This window comes from Sceloporus undulatus, chromosome 4 (genome assembly GCF_019175285.1).
Source record: "Sceloporus undulatus isolate JIND9_A2432 ecotype Alabama chromosome 4, SceUnd_v1.1, whole genome shotgun sequence".
Taxonomy (NCBI): domain Eukaryota; kingdom Metazoa; phylum Chordata; class Lepidosauria; order Squamata; family Phrynosomatidae; genus Sceloporus; species Sceloporus undulatus.
Window position 1 is genome coordinate 105,549,685 of NC_056525.1, and position 22,977 is coordinate 105,572,661.

Below are 22,977 nucleotides of genomic sequence, written 5' to 3' on the forward strand. Positions count from 1 at the left end.
ATCAGCCAAGATTTTGATTTGAAAAATGTCTTTGCCAATCACTCTGACAAACTTTACAGGGGCACTATCTGTGATCTCTTATGTCTCATTTTTATAAATGAGGACATGAGGCACCTAAGAAATGTAGCCATGCACCAGCCATTAAAATGTGCCCCAGACAATTCTCCCTTTAAACATAAACAGCTCTATATAAGGGCCTTTTCCTCTCCATTCTTCAGCCTTCTACTATGACCCTTCACTCTTCTCAGAACTGTGTCTTGGCCAGCCATGCTTTGCTTCCCAAACAAGGCATCTGACTATGACCTTTCACTGATGAGGAATTCTACAAGTTGGAGAACTCTGGCTAGTCCTGCTAAAATATTAATCCATGGGGGGAAATGGAATCTGCTGAACCAAACTCACTCTAAAAGAAGCCACACATTATGGCACTATCTCTCCTTATGCACCCAAACTCTTTCCTCTTTGAAAGCTTACATGAGATATTTTGTGCATTTTGATAAGCCAATAAAAGTATCACTGTTTTGTGGATTTTGGGTTTTGTTGTATTTTGCTATATGGCCAACAGTTACCCCTGAATAGCTTTCCTCTTTGTTTCTTCCCTGTTCTATGCTAGCTGCACCCAATCCAGACTGTATGGGACACTCTCCAGATCAGGGTTCACAAAATCAGTAGTCAGATTGGGAAGCTAGAACCTGAAACACTGCAACACTGGTCTGTTGACCTAATGAAGACAAAAGGCTAGTCCCTTAGTATATTTTGCTGTTGTTAACTACTTTCAAGTCAACTTTGACCTATGGCAACTCTATGTATGAATGAGAGACCTCCAAGTCATCCTATCCTCAACCACCCTGCTCAGCTCTTGCAGATTCATTCTGTGCCTTCTTTGATTGAATTCATCCATCTGGAATGTGGTCTTCCTCTTTTCCTACTGCACTCAACTTTGCCAACACTACAGACATACATAGTGATATGACCAAAATACGACAGCATCAATTTAGTCATAATTGCTTCTAGGGACAGTTCAGGTCTGATTTGCTCTAGGACCCATCCATTGGTCCTTTTAGCTCCCCATGTATTCTCATAACTCTTTTCCAGCACCACATCTCAAATGAGTTGATTTCTTTCCTATTAGTTTTCTGCACTGTCCAGCTTTCACAACCATTCATAAAAACAGAAAATACAATGGCATGGACAATCCTAAACTTGCTATTTAATTATACATCTTTACACTTCAGGATCTTCTCTAGTTTATTTATAGCTGCCCTTCCAAGTCCTAGTCTTTTTCTGATTTCTTGACTGCAGTCTATACTCTGATTGATGATTCAACCCAAGTATGGAAAAGCTTGAATTATTTTGATCTCTTCATTGTCTACTTTAAAATTATGTAGGTTGTCTGTGGTCATAATTTTTGTTTAATATATAAAGTAGGATTTTTACTGTTTAACAGTGTTGGTGACTGAAGAGGGGCCTGGTACTAAAGTATGTACACTAGTCTACAGTTACTTATTTGGCTATGTCCAGCTTCAAATGTTTCTGTCCCAGAGTAACTGAAATGGTGGGCAGCATGTGAAATTAGTAGATGAAGACAGTAGGTGCTTCATTCATACCTGATCTGTAAATAAAGCCAAGTTGTCTGTGTAGAATTATTAAGTAACACTCTTCCAACAAATTTGTGGCAGGCCAATAAACAGGGTAGTTGAACAAAGTAGGACAATTTCATTTATGCATTTCACTGTGTGTTGAAGGAACCCAGCTGTATGCAGCATGTGTACTCCCATGCCAGATGAACAGTACATAATGACTTCTGAGAGTCCTGGACTGACATTTGAAATAGGTGCCTGCTGTCTTTTCTGAGCCAGGGTTGGGAATGGCCAGATATTGTTGGACTGCAGTTTCCAGTAGCCCTAGCAAGCATAGCCAGTAGTGGGAAATGCTGGTAACTACAGTTCCACAACATCTGGAGGGCCACACAATTCCTACCCCTGGTTAAGATCATATACCTAGTTCGCCGTGCAGTGAATTTCTCACATGCTGACCGTGCTAACAATGAAACTCTTCCCTCCTGGTTTTTCAAGTGACTCTCCTTTTACCTTGCTAGTAAGCAGCAAATGCACATGTACTGAGACCATGCAGGGAATGAAGGAATTTTCTGCAACAATACTGCATATTGTTGAAAGTTGACAAACATTCAAGAGGTTCACACCAACTCTACCCATCATTCCTACTGCTGTATGTGATTACAGATTATAGACTATAATCCCAAAAAGGAGTGCTGGGGTTTTCTCTGTGTGATTACAACAAATATGCCTCTGCATCAGATTCACTTTGTTAACATGTCCCAAATACCACAAGGTGTTCTCCTCAATAATGATAGCAATGCTAAAAGCCAGAGACTTGCTTTTAAAAAAAGAAAAGGCATAATAAAGGGACTAAAACTAATTTGGAGTCAACTATTTTATATCACAGATTTCATATGTAGCAATTTGGGGGCAATTTACATACTGTTGTGCCTTCTACTGTCAAATGTCTCTCTCAATTCTGCTGATATACAGAACACATCTCTTAACTAGGGAATTCCGACATCTCTCAATGCTGGGTTTGTTATTGTTGTGTGTCGTCAAGGCAAACCTGGCATAGGGCTTTCTAGACAAACCTTGCCCTTCCCCGTCTGTTGTGGCAGGCAACTATATTTTTTGATACAGACAGAAGCAAGAGGAAGAGTCTGCCTTGCATAACATAAAAGTGTCCACTTTTCAAACTTAGTTATATTTTATTCCTAAATATATATTGAAACTCCCAGGTGATGGCAATGGGTAAACTATGGGGACTGTATTTCTAAGCTTCATTTTGTTTTCTGTAAGCCAAAATCAGCCTTCAAGTTATCATTAGTTTTACACTTCACGGGATTCTATATTTTCTTACTTGTGGGACTATGATACCATCTATCTTAGTTGGCCAGCTTCTACTTGCTGACAGATTTTGATAATTTGCACAACAAATTGAACTTTATTCTCGTTGAATCACTGAGCAAACAGGATTTTTTCTTTACTCAAATATTATAACTTCACATATTGAAAAGCTTGAAATTAACACATTACAAGCAACATTGGTATCTGTAACTTGTTACAGTCGTCCCTCCATTTTCGCGGGGGATCCATTCCAGACCACCACCACCTCCCGCGAAAATGAAAAATCACCAATATTCAAACCCCACTGGCTTGAATAGTAGTGCGCGTGGCCCATTTTGTCCCCCTCTGTTTGCCACCTGCAAACTGGCAAGGGACATAGAATGCTTACTTTTTCCTCCAGTTGTGCTGGAAAACCCAGAAGGTCCCAGAAAAAGCACTTCTCTAGATATTTGTAGCTCCTCCAGCATAATTCTATAATCGACTTCTGGCAGATGCTGACCACAGAGTTGCAATGAAAGAGATTCTTAAAGAGGTGTTCTCTCAGTAAAAAGAATAGTGTTTAATTATTTTGTGGTTTTTCCACATTGACAGGGCTCCTTCACTCCAAACTCCAGCGAATTCAGAGGGACCAATGCTGTCATTATTTTGTATGTTCAACATATACCAAAACAACTTTACATCTTGCCCTATTCTGGCAATGTGATTCAAGTGTTGGGCTGAGATTTGGGAGATACAAGTTCAAGCCCTCACTGAACCATCAGGGACGTAGCCAAGGGGAGGGGGTTCTTGGGGTCCGGACCCCCCCCCCCCCCTTAGAAAAAAGAATGGGGGGTGCTGCTGCGCCCCCCCCCCCAAGCCCCATTATAATGGTGGCACTTATTCTGGAACCCCCCCCCCCCACACACACACACTTCCTAAAATCCTGGCTACGTCCCTGCAACTATTAAACCCACAGGATGACCTTTGGCTGATAGCTCAGTCCAACAGTTAATATGTGATAATACAGGCAGGAGGAGAGTCTTGAGAAAAAGTTAGATATAAATGTAAATCCAATAAAATGGCTATATGTCAGATACTGCTTGTAATTATAATCTAACATGACACTCAGGATATAGGCAAGACCAATTGAGCCTAAGACCATAATTCTGAAATTTCAGATATGCCAGACTTTCTAAGGTCTACCCACTTTTCTTTGTACACTATACAATGAATAAATCCAAGTTCAAAATAAAGTTCCTATTAAAAGAGATTACATTTAAATAAATACTTTACTGCATTGTGACCTTATTTTTCTGGCAAACATTGAAAATATATTTAATATATTAAAAGACATAAGACATTGTTTTTAAAAACATTTTGAACAGAAATGTTGATTTAAAAAACCCAAAACCGGGGGACAGGAGAAGGAGGGAGGAAATTAGCAGCTAAATGAATTATGCAAATGCTAGAAGGAAGGATCATTTTGTTTCTGGTTTTGGATGTTTTAAAACAAACCTTTAAAACACACACACACAGGATTTGTTTTATGTGTAAAATGATTAAACCCTCTCTCTGTGTGTATGTGTTTTAAAGGTTCGTTTTAAAAATGAAAACAAATGTATGGGATTTTAATTTAATGCGAAAAGCGAGAGACCCAGCTTAAATTTTACAAAGTTTCCCTTTACCCCGCAACATCTTCTTTGACTTAGAAGCACACATATTTACTATTTACCCAAATTTTATCACTAGTTCTACATTTCCTACCATCCCCTGTTCTCCCCTCCTCTTAGCCTGGTGTTCAGCTCACATCTGGGTTGATTTAACAAGTGATTGGAAATGAAGCCTCCTGATTTCCCGTTAAATACGAGGCACAGGAAAAGAAATAGCACTTGTTTTTCAGTGAGTTTTGACAGTCATCCAAAATCCAGTGCAAACCAAAGAACGGCCTGTGGTTTGATGGCAGGAGTCCAACATTTTTAAAACATATTCTTGGGGGAAGGGAGCAAGCCAGGTTTCACCAGAAATAATGACACAGCTTTACATTCCCAGAAATGCATACGAGGCTATTACATTACCAGCTTAAATTAATCATCTATTTTTGCCACGTGGGGTATGCCACGTGTGTGTATGTCTGTGTGTGAGAGAGAAAGATGAGTCAGTTACATTTTAAAAGTAATTAATTATCGCAGTTTAAATCAACTGTTAGTCCCCAAAAGAGCAGATTGACTCACTCACAAAAGTGGTAGCCTATCAAGTTCCAATGGCTTCAACAGGGCTACTCTAGCTGGAACTAACAAGTCACTTTAAGACTGCTCCATAATCTTCGGCATTTCACTGATAAAAACCAAGCAACATCAGAATGTGGTCAAGATGGCAAACATTATTAAAAAAAAGAAGATCACACAAGCTATGAGAGGCAGCAGCAGTTTACATTTGCTTAAATTTATAAGGAAGGGGTAGATTTCACCTCTCCTCATCCCCCCACAAAAGTATGTTAGCACTTTGAACTTAGTTTGCAGCAATTGAAGTAATCTTAGTACTGTACAAAGGGGGAAAGTGGAAGGAGGAAAGAGAAATTGGGACATTTTAAAAGCAGATGAAAAAATGGGGTGACAGAGGTTTAATTCCAACTGTTCCAACCAAAACAGGTTCTTTGTAGGGTATGGGTTTGAATGGACGGGAACTCAAAGCAGAGCGGTCATGCCCACAACTTAATCACTGGATTTGTGGTGAAAATATTCTAAGTATAAATCCATTGCCAATTACCCTTATGGAATATTTAAATGTACGATAGTTCTGTGGCCACAGAGTGAAGTATCTAAGGAAGTTTCATTGTAGTTTCCATAACATAGCCTCCTTCCAGCAGGAAAGATCCTTTGCTGGGAAAGTCAAAGGGCTACCGCTTGAAGCAAAAGTTTCCACCAGCTGAGCAACACCTGCAAAGGGCCACCTCTTTGAAAGAAAAATAAAACATAAAAACCATGGCTCCTTGCCAATACCTTCATGTGGAAACTTGCTTGCAGCAAAAAAAGGGGAGGGGGATTAGCAACAGTGTGGCTGGGATTTCCCTTCCCTACTAAGATTGTGTTATGGCAGAAGATATTTAAAAGCTGTAGAAGAAGAAAAAAAACCCATACTACAGGTTTTGAATATCTCCAGGCTTTAAAAGCTGTGCTCAGAAAACTGCTCTGTGTTACTAGCTAGTTACTTCAAACTACTATGAAGGTACAAATTGATTTGTTTACCACTTTTTGAATGAATTTCCATTAACTCAAAGACACTAAACAGCACTGGACTGTAACCATGACACAGAAAGCCAGAAACCGCTATTATATTCAATAAATGCATGCAGTGGCACATTCACTCTCTGTTAGTAATCTAATGTGGCAGATGTCTTTGGGTTATGCAGCTAAAAAGATGGATGTGGATTTTAGAGATTTACTTAATTAATTACTTAAAATATTTGTATCCTGACCAAAATTATGGGCTCCCAGGGCTGTGTACAAATAAAGTCAATTTGAACATTTTACAATAAGTTCAAACAATAAGAGAAATTCAATAGATTAAACATATATGGAGTATCTCCAGGCTTTAAAGGCTTTCAAGAGCCACTGTGGTGTAGTGGTTTACATTTTGTACAGTACTAGGACTCCTGGAGATCAGGGTGCAAATCCTCCCCTCAGCCACAGAAATCTATTGGGTGACTTTGGTCAAGTCATGCTCTCTCCAGCTCAGAGGAAGGAAATTGACTTTCCCTGTTCATTATTATTTTGTATATTACTTGCTGCATAAAATAAAATTACCAAAAAAAATATGGTTAAGCACACAGTCAGAAGAGAACAGAGAAAAGAAAGTCAAAGAAGAAATAAAAGGCAGAGATGGGTTGAATTAAAGAAAAGTTCCTGGAGAAGAACAAGGATTCACAGAGAATGCTTTTAATACTGTGAGGTGCAATATTAGTTGTTCTTCAAGTTGTTTCCAACTTATGATGTCCTTAAGGGGAACCTATTGTGGTGTTTTCTTGGCAAGATTTGTTCAGAGGTTTGCCCTTGTCTTTCTCTGAGGCTTGGAAGTTGTGACTTGTCCAAGATCACTCATTGAGTTTCATGGCGGAACTGAGAATTGAACCCTGGTCTACGGTTATAGTTCAACAGTCAAGCCACTATGCCACACAATATTAATATCAGGTGCAAAAGAACACAGAGCCTGCACTGCTTTAACAATTGCACAGAACAGAAAGTTTTAGCTGCCATATTTTATTGTGCAAACTATGGCCCTATACAGATAGGCCAAAAGAAAGCTGCTTCAGGTCACTTTGGAGGTATGCTGTTTAAATGTTGCATGCGTCCTAAGAGTCCGCAAACCACACTAAAGCCATGGTCCAGTCCTAAAGATTGGAGGGCAGCTTTGGTGCAGCTTCTGGCCTCTTAGGAAGCATGCATCATTTAAACAGCATACCTCCAAAGTGACCTGAAGCAGCTTTATTTTGGCCTGTCTGTATGGGGCCTACATCTATTAAAATGCCCTTGTCTTCACAGCTATTAGAGCTGCAGACAGAGATCCATCTCTTCCATTTGCATCTGACTATCCTCACTAGTTACAGCACGGTTCACAAGGGAAGAATACCCCACCATGTTGATCAGTGCAAGAGCAGCAGTACCTTCTTTTGGGATTTTAGAAAGTTCCAAAATAAGTTCCATATTTGGGGGCCCAGCTGTTGTGGGACTTTACAAAGACCCAATAGCTCTCCAGACCATGTAATCCATGCCCTGGTTTCAAACAAAATTGTGATTACACGACTTGAAAGATTCAAATAAATGTGATCCCCCCCCCCCAATCTACAGGGAAAGGATAGGCAGGAGATTAGGAGCTGAAGGTTATAGAAATACTGTTCTGTCTTGTGAATTAATTTACTGTGCATTCCTATGATCTTCTACTCATATGAAGGCCCTGTTGAGTCCTAGTTCCAGGTAAGTCCATGTAGTTGGGTATATGGGCTTAAGTTTCAGCATTACTTGAATAAACAAGTTATTAAAGATTTCAATTCCTTCATGGTGATTTATTCCTGCTATTTAAATTAATCCCTTTGTACAGGAGAACATAATTCACTTCCTAACAAGGAGCTAGGGGATGTGGAGGGGAGAAGCCACCCAAACATACATACCAGCTTTTTCAAAGCAAAACTGGTTGAAAAATCCACCTAAATCATTCAGAATTTGCTCTCCCATCAATCACGTTAAAAAAAATTGCACTGGCATGCTGTACTTCCAGTCAGTCAACTTTAAACATTGATATACACACAGAGAGCGTTCACACAAAAAAAGGTAAAAATCCCCTAAGAATAATTTAACCATTTACAACTGTACTAAAACAGTCAAAAGGGAGATTGCCAGAGGTACCGTTTGTGGTAACCTAAGATTGACAAAACCCTCTATCAGCTTTTAAACATGACAAAATCTTATAGAAATATCCACTGGTGAGGTTAAGGTGTTTTTTGCACAACAAAAAACCCCAGCTTACCTTTTCCAGTTTGAATCCTCTTCTTGGATACATCTGGGTATAATGGCACTAAAGGAACTCCAAATTCGCTGCCAATGCCACTGGCTGAGTGCAGCCCAGCTCCCAGGCATGCTTCGGCAGCCATTTTTCAAAGCTAGGAGCTTTCTGGCTTTGAAAAGCACTGCAGCTGGGCTGTACTCAGCCTGCAGCATCAGTGGAGTTCCTTTGGTGTGAATTTGGAGTTCCTTTGGGGTGATAATACCCGGATGCATCCCAGAAGAGTATCAGGGACGTAGCCAGGATTTTGGGAAGGGGGGGTCCAGACTAAGTGCCACCATTATAATGGGGCTTGGGTGCGGTGGCGCAGCAGCACACACCATTCATTTTATCTAACGGAAGGGGGGGTCTGGACCCCAAGAACCTCCCCCCCCTTGGCTACATCCCTGAAAGGATTCAAACCAGGAAAGGGAAGCACGGTAGTTTTGCTGTGCAAAAAACTCCTAAGAGAGAGACGGGGAGGGGGGTATCTTTAATTGGCCAATCTCTTTCACCATATATAAATTGTAATGTCTGACTAAACAAGCAAAATTTGCTGGAGATCTAGTTATGCTACCAACACCCCTAAGTGCACTAGAAATGTTATGAAGGCATTGCATCATGGCTGAGTATATCAGCTTATGCAGAGTGTTGGTTCAAATGTAATTGTTCCCAAACTCACTGGTAGCCTTTGACAAGCTACTATCTCATCCCTTCTATATATTATATGGGGATTAATAAAGAGGCCTACCTTACAGGTTTATTGTAACAATTACAGTCGGCCCTTCTTATACATGGATTTTTTATACACGGATTCAAGCATCCGTTGTTTGAAAATGTTCAAAAAAGTATATATTTCAAATATCAAACCTTGATTTTCCTTTTTTTAAATAAAGAACCACCATTTGCTATGTCATTTTATTTAATGGGACTTGAGCATCCATGGATTTTGTTATCTACAGGGATCTTGGAACCAAACCCCAGTGTATAACAAGGGTCCACTGTACTACAAACCTATGTGTGGAAGTGCTCTGTACACTGAAAGTATCATCATCATCAGCTGCTGCTGCTATTAACCACAGCAGCTGAACCATGTTCAGAAGTAGCATTAATTTGATGGTGAGATGTTAGAAACAAATATCAAGGGGAAATGAGCAACATCACGTCTCACTTGAGGCATTTTTACGCTCATCCAGATGACTATTATGACTGCCTTTGACCTTATCCACCAAGTAAATTCTTATGTCATTCTGTGGCAACTTAACTGAATGTTCTTAATTTGGTTGCTACTTGTTTCAGGTTGCTTTCTTTTTATCAGTGATACAGTACTGATCCTTTACTTCTTCTTAGGAAAGGATGCACCTCTGAATATTTGAGATGCTGGGGGAAAATAACAAGTTTTTAATGTAGATTTAAAAAAAAAACTAGTTGTAAAGTCTTCTCAAGTTGGCAGAGAAGCTAGAAAGTCAATGAATCATGTAACTAAAAGCTTCCATGGAGACAGACGCAATAATTCTGACATTAGTACAACATTTGGGACACACATATTTCTCCTTCTAGACATTATTTTTTTTTAATTGGAACAAATTCTTTAAATTGAGAACTTGCTAGACAAAGTACTAAGGATTAAGATTCTAAGTAACCTCATTTTACAAGGGACGGCTAACAATTAAGCCAAAAAAGTATTCAGTACATAGTGCCAAAATATATTCATTAACAAGGAATTAAAGTAGCTTTTCCCAGTCTGGTATGTTCCAGGTGTCCTGGGCTACAACTCCCATAAACTCAGCCAATAAGACCATTGGCCATGAGGGATGATGGGAACTGTAACTCAACACATCTGGAAGGCAGAAGGTTGGAAACAGCTATGCTAATTTTTTGATTCTTGTATCATACACATCAATGGTAATCCAATCCAATCTGAGAATTGATTTCTTCTTAATGTTCTGCTTAGGGGAGAAAATATTTCAGTATATTTTTAAAAAGTACTTGTGATACATACCATCCACACCTCTACATAAGGTTGTCTTCTCTAGAACCTTGAAATACAGATTGAATCTCCCTTATCCAAAATGCTTGGAATTACAAATATTTGGGATGTCTGAGTTTTTTGAATTTTGGAATATTTGCATATATATAATGAGATATCTTGGAGATGGGACTCAAGTCTAAACATGAAATTCATTCATGGTAGGTGTACACCTTATACACATAGCCTGAAGGTAATTTATACACAGTATTTTTAATGTTTTTGTGCGTGAAACAAAGTTTGTGTACATTGAACCACCTTTAAAAGCAAATGTGTTGTAGTGATGTAGTCCCGAGTCAGCTGACTTGGACTCAAGTCAGACTCAAGTCACTTCAGTAACTCAACTTGGACTCAACTCAGCAATAAATAATGCACTGATGAGTAAACTTTCCAACATTTTTAGTGACCAACTTGCTGGCCTTGGTTCAGAAACATAACACATAACATTTATCGGAAGGGAACAGCAAATGCGTTAGGCAACATGCTTGAAGCAGAAAGATACTTCTAAAGCTTTTCATTCATATTTGACCTCATGTCAAATACACAGGTTCTGTCTGTAAAAAAATTTTACCTAACTTTATGCATATCTTCTTAATTTCTAGCTATTTAAACTCACACACAACACCACTAGTACCACCTCTACCACTTTTTTTTTCTGTTACGTTTGGCTCCCTGATGTGAGACTCAACCTGAGATCTCACCTGAAAGTAAATTGGAATGACTTAAGACTTGACTGAGACTTGAAGGTAGAGACTTGAGACTTTGGAGTAAAAGACTTGAATACATCACTGGGTGTCACTATCTTAGCTACCCTTGTGGACAGTTTTGGAATATTTAAGATTTCAAAATTCTGGATAAGGAAGACTCAGCCTGTATCAACTTCAGAGGCCAAAATAGTATCAAATAGAATCATATTGCCTAGAAGCTTCTTCAGAAATAATTATCAATTTGGAAACTGATTTTTCTCCCCAGTGATGCCATAAATTATGGAAGCGTGGGGTGGAAGCGCTGCAGAAATGGCTTTTGTAACTCACATCTGGCCCATGGACTACAGAGTTCCCATCCTTGCTATATGGCAATATCCATCTGCTAGATGACTACAGTTTCAAATTACTTGACCTGATCCAGAGTATTCTCTGCCATGAACTGAGCGCACAAATGAACAGGGTGCACCATGCTCAAATGGTCTCCAGAATCCAGAACCAGTCTTGTAAACTTGGTGATACAAATTGGAGTTCTCAATAATAAATGCTGAGTTGTTCTCCAGATTCCAAATGCAATTCAAGAGACTCTCCCCTTTTATCTAAAGTGAGCACAACTAGCCCAATTTATTCCTGTGAGTTGTTCCTTATAAAGCAGAGCAAGCCCTGTGCAACTCTTCAGCCACCAGTGACTATAATGTTTGTTCCTGAAATTAGGAAGTTAAATAATGAAGCTTTAAAGGATTCATCATGAGACATGATATCATAGCCTAAAAATGTAATCCAAACAACCCGCCTGCTTAGCTTCACAAACAGAGAACTAGAACATCGTGGCCAATGATGGAGATGTGATTCAGAAAAGAGTAGGTAACGGCTGGGTCTTTCTGCAGGAGCTGCACTCCAATATTTGAAAAGTATACATGGCTTCATTTTGGACCTCATTTTATGCCTTTAACCAAGCCTCACATCAAAAATAGCCTTTCTCCTTTGCATGGGGGGGGGGGGGGGGGTCAGCTTATACTGACCAGGGTTTTGGTTGCAGACCACACAGCAAGCCAGTTGTTTGCTAGTAACATTTGTAACAGTGTTCTTGGCCTTACTACTAAGGCGCTTTCCAGGGCTGTCACAGGTCACACTGCCTCCCAGAGCAGGAAATTGGCTATAGTCAGTAACAACACAATAAGGGCAATTCCATAAAACAACCCATTTTAAACAAAATGTAAAATGAATAACAGAGCCAGCTCAAATTGCTTTTTCACAAGCAATTGAGGGTCCTATCACACTACTGCTATAGCACTTTATTCTACTTTAACTGCCATGGCAAAAAAACTGTATGGAATCCTGGGATTTGCAGTTTAGGGAAGGGCATTTAGCATTTTCACCAAGAGAGGTAAACTACAAACCCCAGAATTCCACAGAAAGTAGCCACAGAAGTTACAGCGGAGTATAGCATTATAACAGCATAGTGTGATAGGGCTATAAATTGCCCCAGCCTTTGCCCTGACACATGATAGTTAATTAAAATTTCTTTAGTCATCTTATATTAGTCAGTTCTAGACTATGCATTATGAAGCAGCTACTTGGCACCAGGAAACCCTGAATACAGTACTTACAATGAAAATTCGTGGAATCCCTGGGGCTAGTCTTTCCATTTTAACCTTCCACACCAAGGGTACAGGAGAGTTCAGTAAGAACACCAGTGGTTTTTGGTGGACATGAATGGAAGAAATTGGATTCAGATGCAAGGCAACCTGTAAAACAAAGCACAAATTGTCATCACCATCAATTAAAATGGGACCATTACTTGACATATATCTGTAATCTAATAAGTAATATTTAATTTCCATACTTTTTAAACGGCCAAAGTTCTTCATATATATTATCACAAAGCTTGCACACAACTTTCTGGCCAGATTTATAGACATCTTCATTACCATAAGAATATCATAACATTATGGGAATGGTTGAAGAGGAGGACCCTGAGAGTGTGAGCAGCATTTTAAGGCCACTTAATTTGCTCTTGAAGGGGCCAAAATAGTGGGAATGAGACTGAGAAATAGTGGCATGCTTTAGACTAAAGATGAGGTTGTGACTGAGGTGACATTTGAGCCTGGAGCCTCATAGCTCACAGCTTGTGCCCCAGAGTCTAGTTCTCAGAAAACAGCAGAGAAGGCAGTAGACCTGTTTATGACTGGTGCACAAGCCCTACCCAGTGCTTAGATTGCTACTTTAAAAAAAGGAGCTAGTTACTTTATTCACTAATCCAACAATACATCAGGACATTACTTGAAGTCTTGTGTAGTCTAGAAAAGTAACTCACAGTTACTTGTTCCTAACAAGTTATCATTACTGTTACTAAGGCTCTCTGGTTTCCCCAAGTGGCCAACTCAAATATTGCACTTTGGAAATTCTGAGAAAATTGGGGCAAACGTTACAAAGCAACATTTCCGTACTGAAGCAATGGCAGCCCACCCATGTAACTCTTTTCCTGCCATTTTATACATGGGGAATATTCGTGCACAATCAATAATGAGTAACAGGCAGAAAATCAATTCCTACTAAAAAAGTTGTGCATTGCAACCATGCCTGGCATAGCCACTGCCATTCTAGGACTACTGTATTCAAAAAAATCACATTTCCAAGCTCTGAAAGACATCTTCATTACCATAGGAATATCAAAAGAAATAGTTAAACAACCATCTTCAAACCATCCTAGTCACCATGGAGCCAATTTCCCATAGATACAGTTCCAGTGTGCTGTTAAAAGGAGTCCATTAGCAGGTCGTGATCATACCACACTGTATGGGGCCTGTGGAATCAATATAGGCAGCAACCGCAAAAGCTTATTTGGAGATGGGAAGGAGAAAGAAAGGAACCGTTATTTGCTTCAAACTCCACAATGTGTGGGCTGAACTGTCTTTAGGGAGGAAGTCTGAGAGAAGTCTACAAAGCTCAGGATAAGGTTTACTAATACAAACAGTTCCAGGAAAGAGATGAGATATTTTGGATCTTGTGATAGTGCATGGGCAAAATGACAAAGACCTGCTCAATGGCAGAGAATCTTTCCAAGCCATTAGCCTATATAATTCCCCCCCCCCTCCCCGACCCTTACTGCTAAGGACAAAAATACTCTCCATCCTCCCCAAGTACACGCAATCATTTGTAACACTATATTTTCCAACCCCCACTGCATCCCCAAACATGCCAATGCATTTTCTTCCCAAGCATGTGGAAACACATCCATATACATGGCGGTAAAGTTTCCCTCTATTTTACATGACTCCTTTTCTTTAAAACTGCTTTGTTTGTTAAGACTTATGTAGAACTCGAACCTACTCACTATATTTTGTGAATTCAGACTTAGATACAGCCTATCTGTATCTTAAAGTTGTGGGCTTTGATGTATCTTTCATATAAAGGTGTGTGAAGCTAAAAGTATCTTAAATTTAGGTCTGTTCAATACTGTACTGTATTTCTAGAATTTATTGGGTCTGATACCATACTATATTATTATTTTAAATTATCTTTGCAGTTGCTCTAGCCTGAAATTTATTGGTTTTGTTTTGTATTTATATATACTGTATATCACTACAGTATTAAAGTTTCAGTTTCAGGGCAACTCACAAGTTGAATGAATGAATGCAGTGGCATCATTACGGGGTGCAGGGGTGGGGACCACACTGTGTGACACCCCAGAAAATGAGTAAAATCCAGCTGAACACACCCACATACCTCCATGACATGCGCCATGGCATGTAGCAGAGAGAGAGAGAGGCCCAGGGCACCCCTTGCTCCCTGGCTGGTGCGGTTTTACTCACATGTAAAGCTGTGCCAGGCAGGGAAAGAGGCCCAGGGCACCCCTTCCTCCCTGCCCAGCATGGCTTCACTCATGTGTAAAGCCACACTGGATAGTGAGGTGAGGGTGTGCCCTTTTGGCCTTATCCCTTGAAGCCCTGTCCCAAAGCCCCACCTCTGCACGCCACTGAATGAATAGTGTTATACAGTGTACAGGTGATATGAAGTGAACATGTGTCAAGATCCCATGAATATTTCCCATGTATAAAACAAAGCAACATTTCCTGCATGCAGAAAAGTAGCATTTGAAGAAAGAGCCGTGTTCCAATTCTTCATGATGCATTTTCCACCTTCCTACATGAAATTAGTTTGTGCAATGAGGAATATCAGGTTGGGTAATCCACCATATATTTGTGCATAGTCTCCAGAAGAGTACAATACATATATGTTTTAAAATACATTTTTCACTTCAAAGGAAACATTATACCTATCCTCAGAAGATCTACTTTAAAATCACAATTTCATGAGAAAATGATTTGTGTTCCCCCCCCCATACAAACAAGGCTATAGATTAGAAATGCAGAGGCCATGTTCTTAGAAGAATTCAAATTCACTGTAAGCAGTCTGTAAGCAAAGTAACTGTGCACATGAAAAATATTATACATTATCTAGTTAATAATATTTCTATGGGCTTTACATGCTTATGCAATTTAAGGTTTCTTTCAAAAAAAAAAGTAATGCAGACACATAAGACATCAAGCAAGTAAAGACAGCTGCAAACTTTCCATTTCCCTAGAGAGACCAGTCTCATGGAAGGCCAAGCATCACCACAGCAACCAAACTACAAAACAGACCATGGGCTCATGTCCTATTATTCTGGCAAAATAATTTGTATTATAGGAACAGAATGGGGCATGAATACTGAAAAATGATCAAAGTAAAAAAGGCTTTTCAAATATAAGTTCATTTTGCTGACTTTTAAGGCTTGAAATCACACACTCGCAAATGTTGTTATGAAAGTTAATGGCTAAAGTTTTGTAAAGCTGAACTAACCACTCTAGTGTGAAGGACTCCAGATTAATTCACAGTACATTTTCCCAAAACAACCATTACAAATTTGTGCTAATAAACCAGGGCAAAAATATATCAAGTTACAGTACCCATATTGAGACAGCTGTTCAGAAAAGCATGAGAGAGAAAAATGGCACCTTTAAGCCTTACAAGTTTTATTCTTTATAACTTCAAATCACAAAATAGCTGAAGGTGCATTCATATACACATATCATTAACTATTCAGGTGCAATTAGAAAGCTAATCCATTGCAGAGGTGGGGATTGTGTGGGCGTCAGGAACCACAGCCAATGTTGAAGGATAGGAATTGCAATTTATCCACATCTAGAAGACCACATGCTTCTCATTTCTATTATAAAAGGTGTCTTCAAGTAGCTCATTACACAGTGGTACATTTTTTCCAAAACCACTTTCTTTGTCGCAAGTTTGCTGTATCACTGTTCACTTAAACATATGGACTACAAGCAAGCCTCTGTATATGTGTGTGTGTGTGTGTACATACACACACACACAGAGAGAGAGAGAGAGAGAGAGAGAGAGAGTGAGAGTCATCCCTCCACATTTGCAGCTTTGACTTTTGTGGATTTGATTATTCACGTATTTTATTAATGTGTTCTCTCTAGGAATATCTAGATCCTCCATTGCAACGGTACGGTCAACTTTAACCTAGAGATTCCTAGAGAGAACACTCCACTAGGAATTTGTAGCTCCTCCAACGCAATTCTATGGTCAATGTCTGACAGATGTTGACCACAGAGTTGCACTGGAGGACCTAGAGATTCCTAGAGTTGTGTTCTCTCAGGTAAAAACATAGTGTTTTTATTATTTGCAGTTTTCCCACATTTATGGGGATCCTGTGCCCCTAACCCTAGCAAATGTGGAGGGACGTGAGTGCGTGTGTCTATGTGTGTGTATAACCTTAATCCTTCTACAAGCTCATTTTGGGGCCTTTCATATCTCACTATTTTAGCATTATGATTCCAGCAAAATCCTCTGGCATTCTGGAGTTTGTATTCTGGTGAGACATTAGAGTTCTCTGGTTGAGAATAGCAACTGGAAAGGGGGATTCTTAGGGGCTAGAATTGAGCCCATCTCCTGCATATACTGGTTCCTATAATATACTTGTTCATTATACTAGGCCAGTCTTCTCTGACCTGATGCTTCCAAACATGATGGACTACAATTTCCATCTCCTAAAGTCATGTTATGGGCATTATAGATTATCACCATGTTGGAAATGACTACACTAGATTTTTTGCTACTCTAATTGTTATCCTGATTGAATTAGTCATTCAGTTTTTATGTTTACTGTTTAGATGCACAGTTCACTCCAGATAAGCCCCATCTGTAATACTCTGTAATTACTATTTATTATGGACAGAGCTACTGAAATATGGATACATACACAATTAAAAGGGCAACAACTCTACCCAGAGCTAGGACTAGCAGCCATCAGAAGCATGCAAGGTACTTTAGACAATTTCCCAGATCTGTACAGTGCTCTCTAGAAGAGGAATGATCCAATTATGCCATAAAGAGATCAAAAAGCCTAGGCAAGCAAAGCACAGCAAAAGTGTGTGCTCCAGTTGATAGTGCTGCAACTCTCTTGGGCTCAGACTAATCAAAAGAGAAGGAGTACACAGCATTATTCTCTGCTTATTCCTTTAGACATACAAATTAGCCAAGGCTTGATGTGATCTTCCTGTCAAGTACAAAATGTAGGAAAATACGGCAGATAGGTATTTGTCTGCCAGGCTCTGGGCACTGCCACATAATGGATGGTGGAAAGTGCTCTAATTGGAAGCACAAAGTTTGACTCTGCCTTTTAACTCAAGATTCCTATAAAAAACTGGACTAGAAATACAATCCATAAAATCAGGTACATTAAATATATTCCAACTAAACAACTAACTAAATCATTCCTAACTCATTGTGATGTTTGATGTTATAATTTTGATATTGATTGTTAGTTGTTACAAGTGTGGATGATAACTGTATGGATTTTTAATGTTGTAAAAATTGGAATAAAGATATAATGTAAAAAAACTAGATTAGAAATGCAGTTATACCTCAGTTAAAGGAGTAGATGTGTTCCTCGGCATCACTTTGTTCACAGAAAACTGGGTACAAGAGGCAGACTAACATGGAAAGAATAGGGATAAATTCTTAAACTACAAAGAATAGCAATTCAACATGTTTCAGAAAACTTTTTATCCATAATTAACAAACAGGTCAGGTAAGCCTTGCACAAATAAACACAAATAAATTGAACGTTCCAGTGAGCACCTGAAGACTTCTTCCACAATCTACCCAGGGATGATTTTTTTTACAAGCTTTTGCTTTTCTTTTGATTTCCATTTTGTTGGCCAGACTCATAGATCTATGCTTCATTAATATGCTGGGGATAGCAGGTGAGGCATAGTTATCTGATCATGCATGATCAGTATGGGATTCTGAAAACACTTGCTGTTTACTTTGCCTGTCATAGGCAAGCACACAGGGCTACAGTACTATTGACTTGAGTAAAACCCTACTCTTTTTCAGCTCAAGTTTTTATTGCGTTGTTGACTGTGGACAGACACCCCGCTACAACCCAAAGGTCTATATTTCACCAGCCCTCCTTTACCATCATCCCCACACCAATGCTAACAAATACTAGCTAGAAAGAGAAGAAGGAAGAAGCTGGGGGTGGGTTGGCATTAAAAGGTTTTGTAAAAATGAGCTTTTTTGTCACAGGCTTTGTGCCTGTGTGTGTGTATGCTTGTGCTTCCTCTAATAACAGAGAGTGGAAATGGTAGAATTATTTCCAGAACTCAGGTGTATGGTGGTGGAAGAAAGAGGGTTGGCTATGGGAGAGAAGGCAACTGGCACCTTTCCTTCAGATGGCCACATTCAATCTGGTCTGAGATCACCAACTGCTAACCCTTCTTATTGTATTGTTCTGTCTACAATTTTGTTTGAATATATATCACATCCCAAATTCATTTCTGCAGTATGGAATGGGTCACAAATAATTTTGGTTGGTTCCATTTATCCAGCACTAGATGTAAATGCTTTATTACTCTGTCTTCCTGCATGGCAGAAGGTTGGACTCAATGACCCTTATGATCTTTTCCAATTCATGATTCTATGAATCTGTTAGCATAATCCAGCACTTAAAATGGACTCTGGGATCAACTTGTAGTTTCTTATAAATCTTCAAGCCTGAAAAAATGTATTTTACCATATAATCTGAAATCTCTAGAGGTTATAGTATGTCAAAAATTTATTTTGATCTCTCTTCTAAAACTCATCATTCTCTGCCTGTTCCTAGGCATACAAAAGACTCTATTGCCAAGAGAAGAACTCTTAAGAATTTATTCCTTCCACCCTTGATTATCCTTTGATTCATCAGCAAATCAAATTCAAATCACACCAATCCAGTCATAAAATCTGGTAACAATATGTGATCCTTAAAAGCATTACAAAAATGTAAATATACTGTACTACAATGAGCATATTCTTCCATATGTGGAAAAAAATTGCATTTGCTCTTAATTTTTAACAGATGCTTTACTGAAAGAAGAAAACTGCATTTTGATAAGTACTCACTAGGAAGAGAATCACTGAATAACAAATTGAAAACTCACAGAAGACAGATATGTGTAAGTTAAGCCACATCTCCCCCCCCCACCCCAATAAAATAAAAATGGAAAGAATAGAGTGAAAAGAAGAAAGATATAGAGCTCTGTATAGGCAGTCAGTTGAATTGGCCAGAGCCCAGTACATAATCAGGATAAGAGTTTTCCGGAGTTATTTATAACTAGTTACATGTAATTCGTTTTCCCCTCACAATAATTCAAGTATAATTTTATTACAACACTGCTTGAGGGTTCACTTTGTACCTTTTGTTGCATAACTAGATTTGTATTGTATTTTATTGTCTCACTTCCAGATAAGTATGCCTCAGTAAATGGTACAGGAAGAATTTCACATGGTTCATGTTTTGGCTTGTTGGGAGAGTGCTGAAGAGTCTACAGATGCTGTCACATTGTAGAATCAATACAGTTTTACACCACTTTTAACTGTCTTGGCTCCATCTTATGGAATCAGGGGATTTGTAATCTGTTGTGGCACTGCTTTGATTGAGACTGGATGGCCCTTGTGGTGTCTTCCAACTCTATGATTCTGATTCATAATAGTCTGTAACCCCGTTTCGATCCACTGGGAGAGGCGGGGAAACACAAATAAATTTTATTATTATTATTATTATTATTATTATTATTATTATTATTATTATAATGCTCTGACAGAGAAGGCTAAATATCTCACAATACTGTACTACAAATCTCATAATTCCATAGCACTGAGCCATGCCAGTTAAAGTGGTGTCAAACTGCATTAATTCTGCAGTGTAGATGTAACCTACAACGTGGATGGGAGGAGAATGTACCACAGGCCAATAGCTTGCCGCATTCTGATCTTTTCCTAAAAGTAATTAGCTATAATGGGTATATATTACCTCTACAAGCACTGATCACTCAACACTACTTGGTAGCGGATACAAAGAGGAATGTTGGAACTCTTGCCCAGCTGTAAATTACTTAAAGCAATTGGTAATTATAACTCAGCTGCCCTTTTCTAGAAAGATAGCCTGTCATTAATCATCTTACAACTGAAGAAGCCTTGATAAGCATCCAAGGACATGACTTTGACAACTGCTGTTTTAAAACAGTCAAAAGCTGCCCCATTCTGAGTTATCTGTAAAGCCTGGGATTCTTTGGCATTTACTTTAATTTTATTTTTAAAGGAAAATTTTAGTGTTCCTATGAAGTTATGAGTCTGAGGGAGCTGGCATACATAAAAGGCCTGCTATACCCACACTTTGCCAGATAAACATTGTCAGTGTGCTTCAGCCCTGGGATGCTTTCCAGTTCTGAGCACCTACTATGCAAAGAGTACCATTTGCAGTAAGTCTTGCCAAACAAGATGCTACTTTAGCACAATATATTCATCTTCTTACGATGGTGGACAAGCTAGTTTGGTCTGGTGTAACAACATGTAGGCAAAAACAGCAGCAAGAACAACAAAACCACAAATTCTTACTCCACAATTCTGTATCTGAAACACTACACAGTAAAATTCAGTGCAACTAATGTAACACATTGCACTGAGTGAACCAGCTTTGAAATCTTATGAATTTTGGTGATTCATATGGGAAACTGAAAGAAAGGATTGAAGAAACAAGAGGGAACGAGAGGAAAGCCTGGGATTAGATGTCTGTGGGAACAAAACAAAAGCAGTCTGGCAACGACAGCTGCCATGACATGTGGATAAACTGTGTCACCCTACACTCTGAGGATTGAGATCTCAGGTCTAGTTTCTGTACAATGGCAACGCTGAGGAGGAGGAACTTGCTTATAAACAACCACAAACATGGCCTAAATCCAGTTGCTAGTTCCAATTAGAGTAGAGTGTTGGTTATTAGCCTTAATGCCCTATGTGGTTTGGGTCCAGGTTATAATCTGCCTTGTTAACTCAAGATGACATTTCCTTCAACTGGCCAGGACCAGATTGGCAACTGTCACCCAGAAGACCTTTTTGTCAGCCACCCCTAGACTGTGGAATGACCTGCCAGGAAAGATTTGACTGCTTTAAAACAGAATTAAAGACCAATCTCTTCTACTATGGGATAGATGCTCTCAGCCTTAGGGGAAGGAAATGGCAACCTCCTCTGAACAAATCTTGCCAAGGTTCGCCTTAGGGTCACCATAAGTCAAAAACAACTTGAAGGCACACAGCAACAGCAGCAGCAGCAACAACAGCATTTTAGCATAGTGGTATATTTTAAAATTAGTATACTTTTAATTTTATGTTGGATGTTTTTAATGTTGTTTATCTGCTTTAACTTATTGTGTTTAAATTGTTTTCTGTGTTTTAATCTATGTTCTTCCCCACCTCAAGCCTTGGAGAGAGGTAGGTAAGAAATAAATTTGATGATGATGATGATGAATAGTATTAATATTGGGATTGTCGAGTTGAAAACTGGAGATAACACCTATTCCTTTTAATGGAAAGGGAATTTCAGCAGATGTTGCTGCTTAATTAGTTTTATAATTCCCTTGACAACACAACCATAGAGAAGCCCTACCCAGACCTGTCCAGTTTTCACTCTGGCAACCTAGTGGACCCATTAAATGAATTCCTGAATGATAAATCAAAAATTTCAGAAGTTCCATTGATGGTCTGCTATAGTTGGGACTGGCAATGAGATTTAGGCCAATACAAATTCGGCCCCAAACCAAGTAGACATGTGTTTTTCATTATCTCAGATGGTCTGCTATTTTAAGATGCTGTCCTGGGTCCAAATTTGTCCCATATAAAAAGTATGAGATTGTGGAGGGACACTATGTGCATGGTTGTAATATGTGGGTATGTGTTCTGTCTCCAGATGTGTGGGTATGTGTTCTGTCTCCAGATGTTGTCAGTACAAAGAGCATCTAGCAATCAAATTCTGCTGTAACTTTGGCACGGATGCTGCTTGAATGCTTTTTTTAGTGGCAGCATTGGAAGCTACAGTCCTAAACCTAGTTTGTAGTAGGACTCAGTGAAGACAACAGGTTGCTGTTGTTAACTACCCTCGAGTTAACTTTGATTCATGATGACCCTATGCGTGAGACATCTCCAAGACCCCCTGTCCTCAACTGCTTTGCTCAGGTCCTGAAGCCCCAGGACTATGTCCTCCCCGGTTATGTCAAGCCAACTGGCATGTGGTCTTCTTCTCTTTCTACTGCCTTCCACCTCTCCTAGCATCTGTGCCTTCTGTAATGATTCAGTCTTCCATATGATGTGGCCAATGTATGACAACCTCAATTTAGACATCCTGGCTTCCAGGGATAGTTTGGGCCTGACCTATTCTGGAACCCATTTGTTTGTCTTCTTGGCTGTCCACGGTATCATCAGCACTCTTCTCCATCTC

General features: G+C 39.3%; 1 protein-coding gene across 3 annotated transcripts in view; it reads right to left on the reverse strand.

Moving 5' to 3' along the window:
- TGFBR3 (transforming growth factor beta receptor 3) overlaps positions 1-22,977 on the reverse strand; it is a 172,230-nt gene that overhangs the window by 57,719 nt on the left and 91,534 nt on the right. For all 3 annotated transcript variants that reach the window (XM_042463506.1, XM_042463505.1, XM_042463507.1), the window contains exon 4: positions 12,767-12,904. In XM_042463506.1, the coding sequence (XP_042319440.1) occupies positions 12,767-12,904 (138 nt within the window). The remainder of the gene's footprint in view (positions 1-12,766; positions 12,905-22,977) is intronic.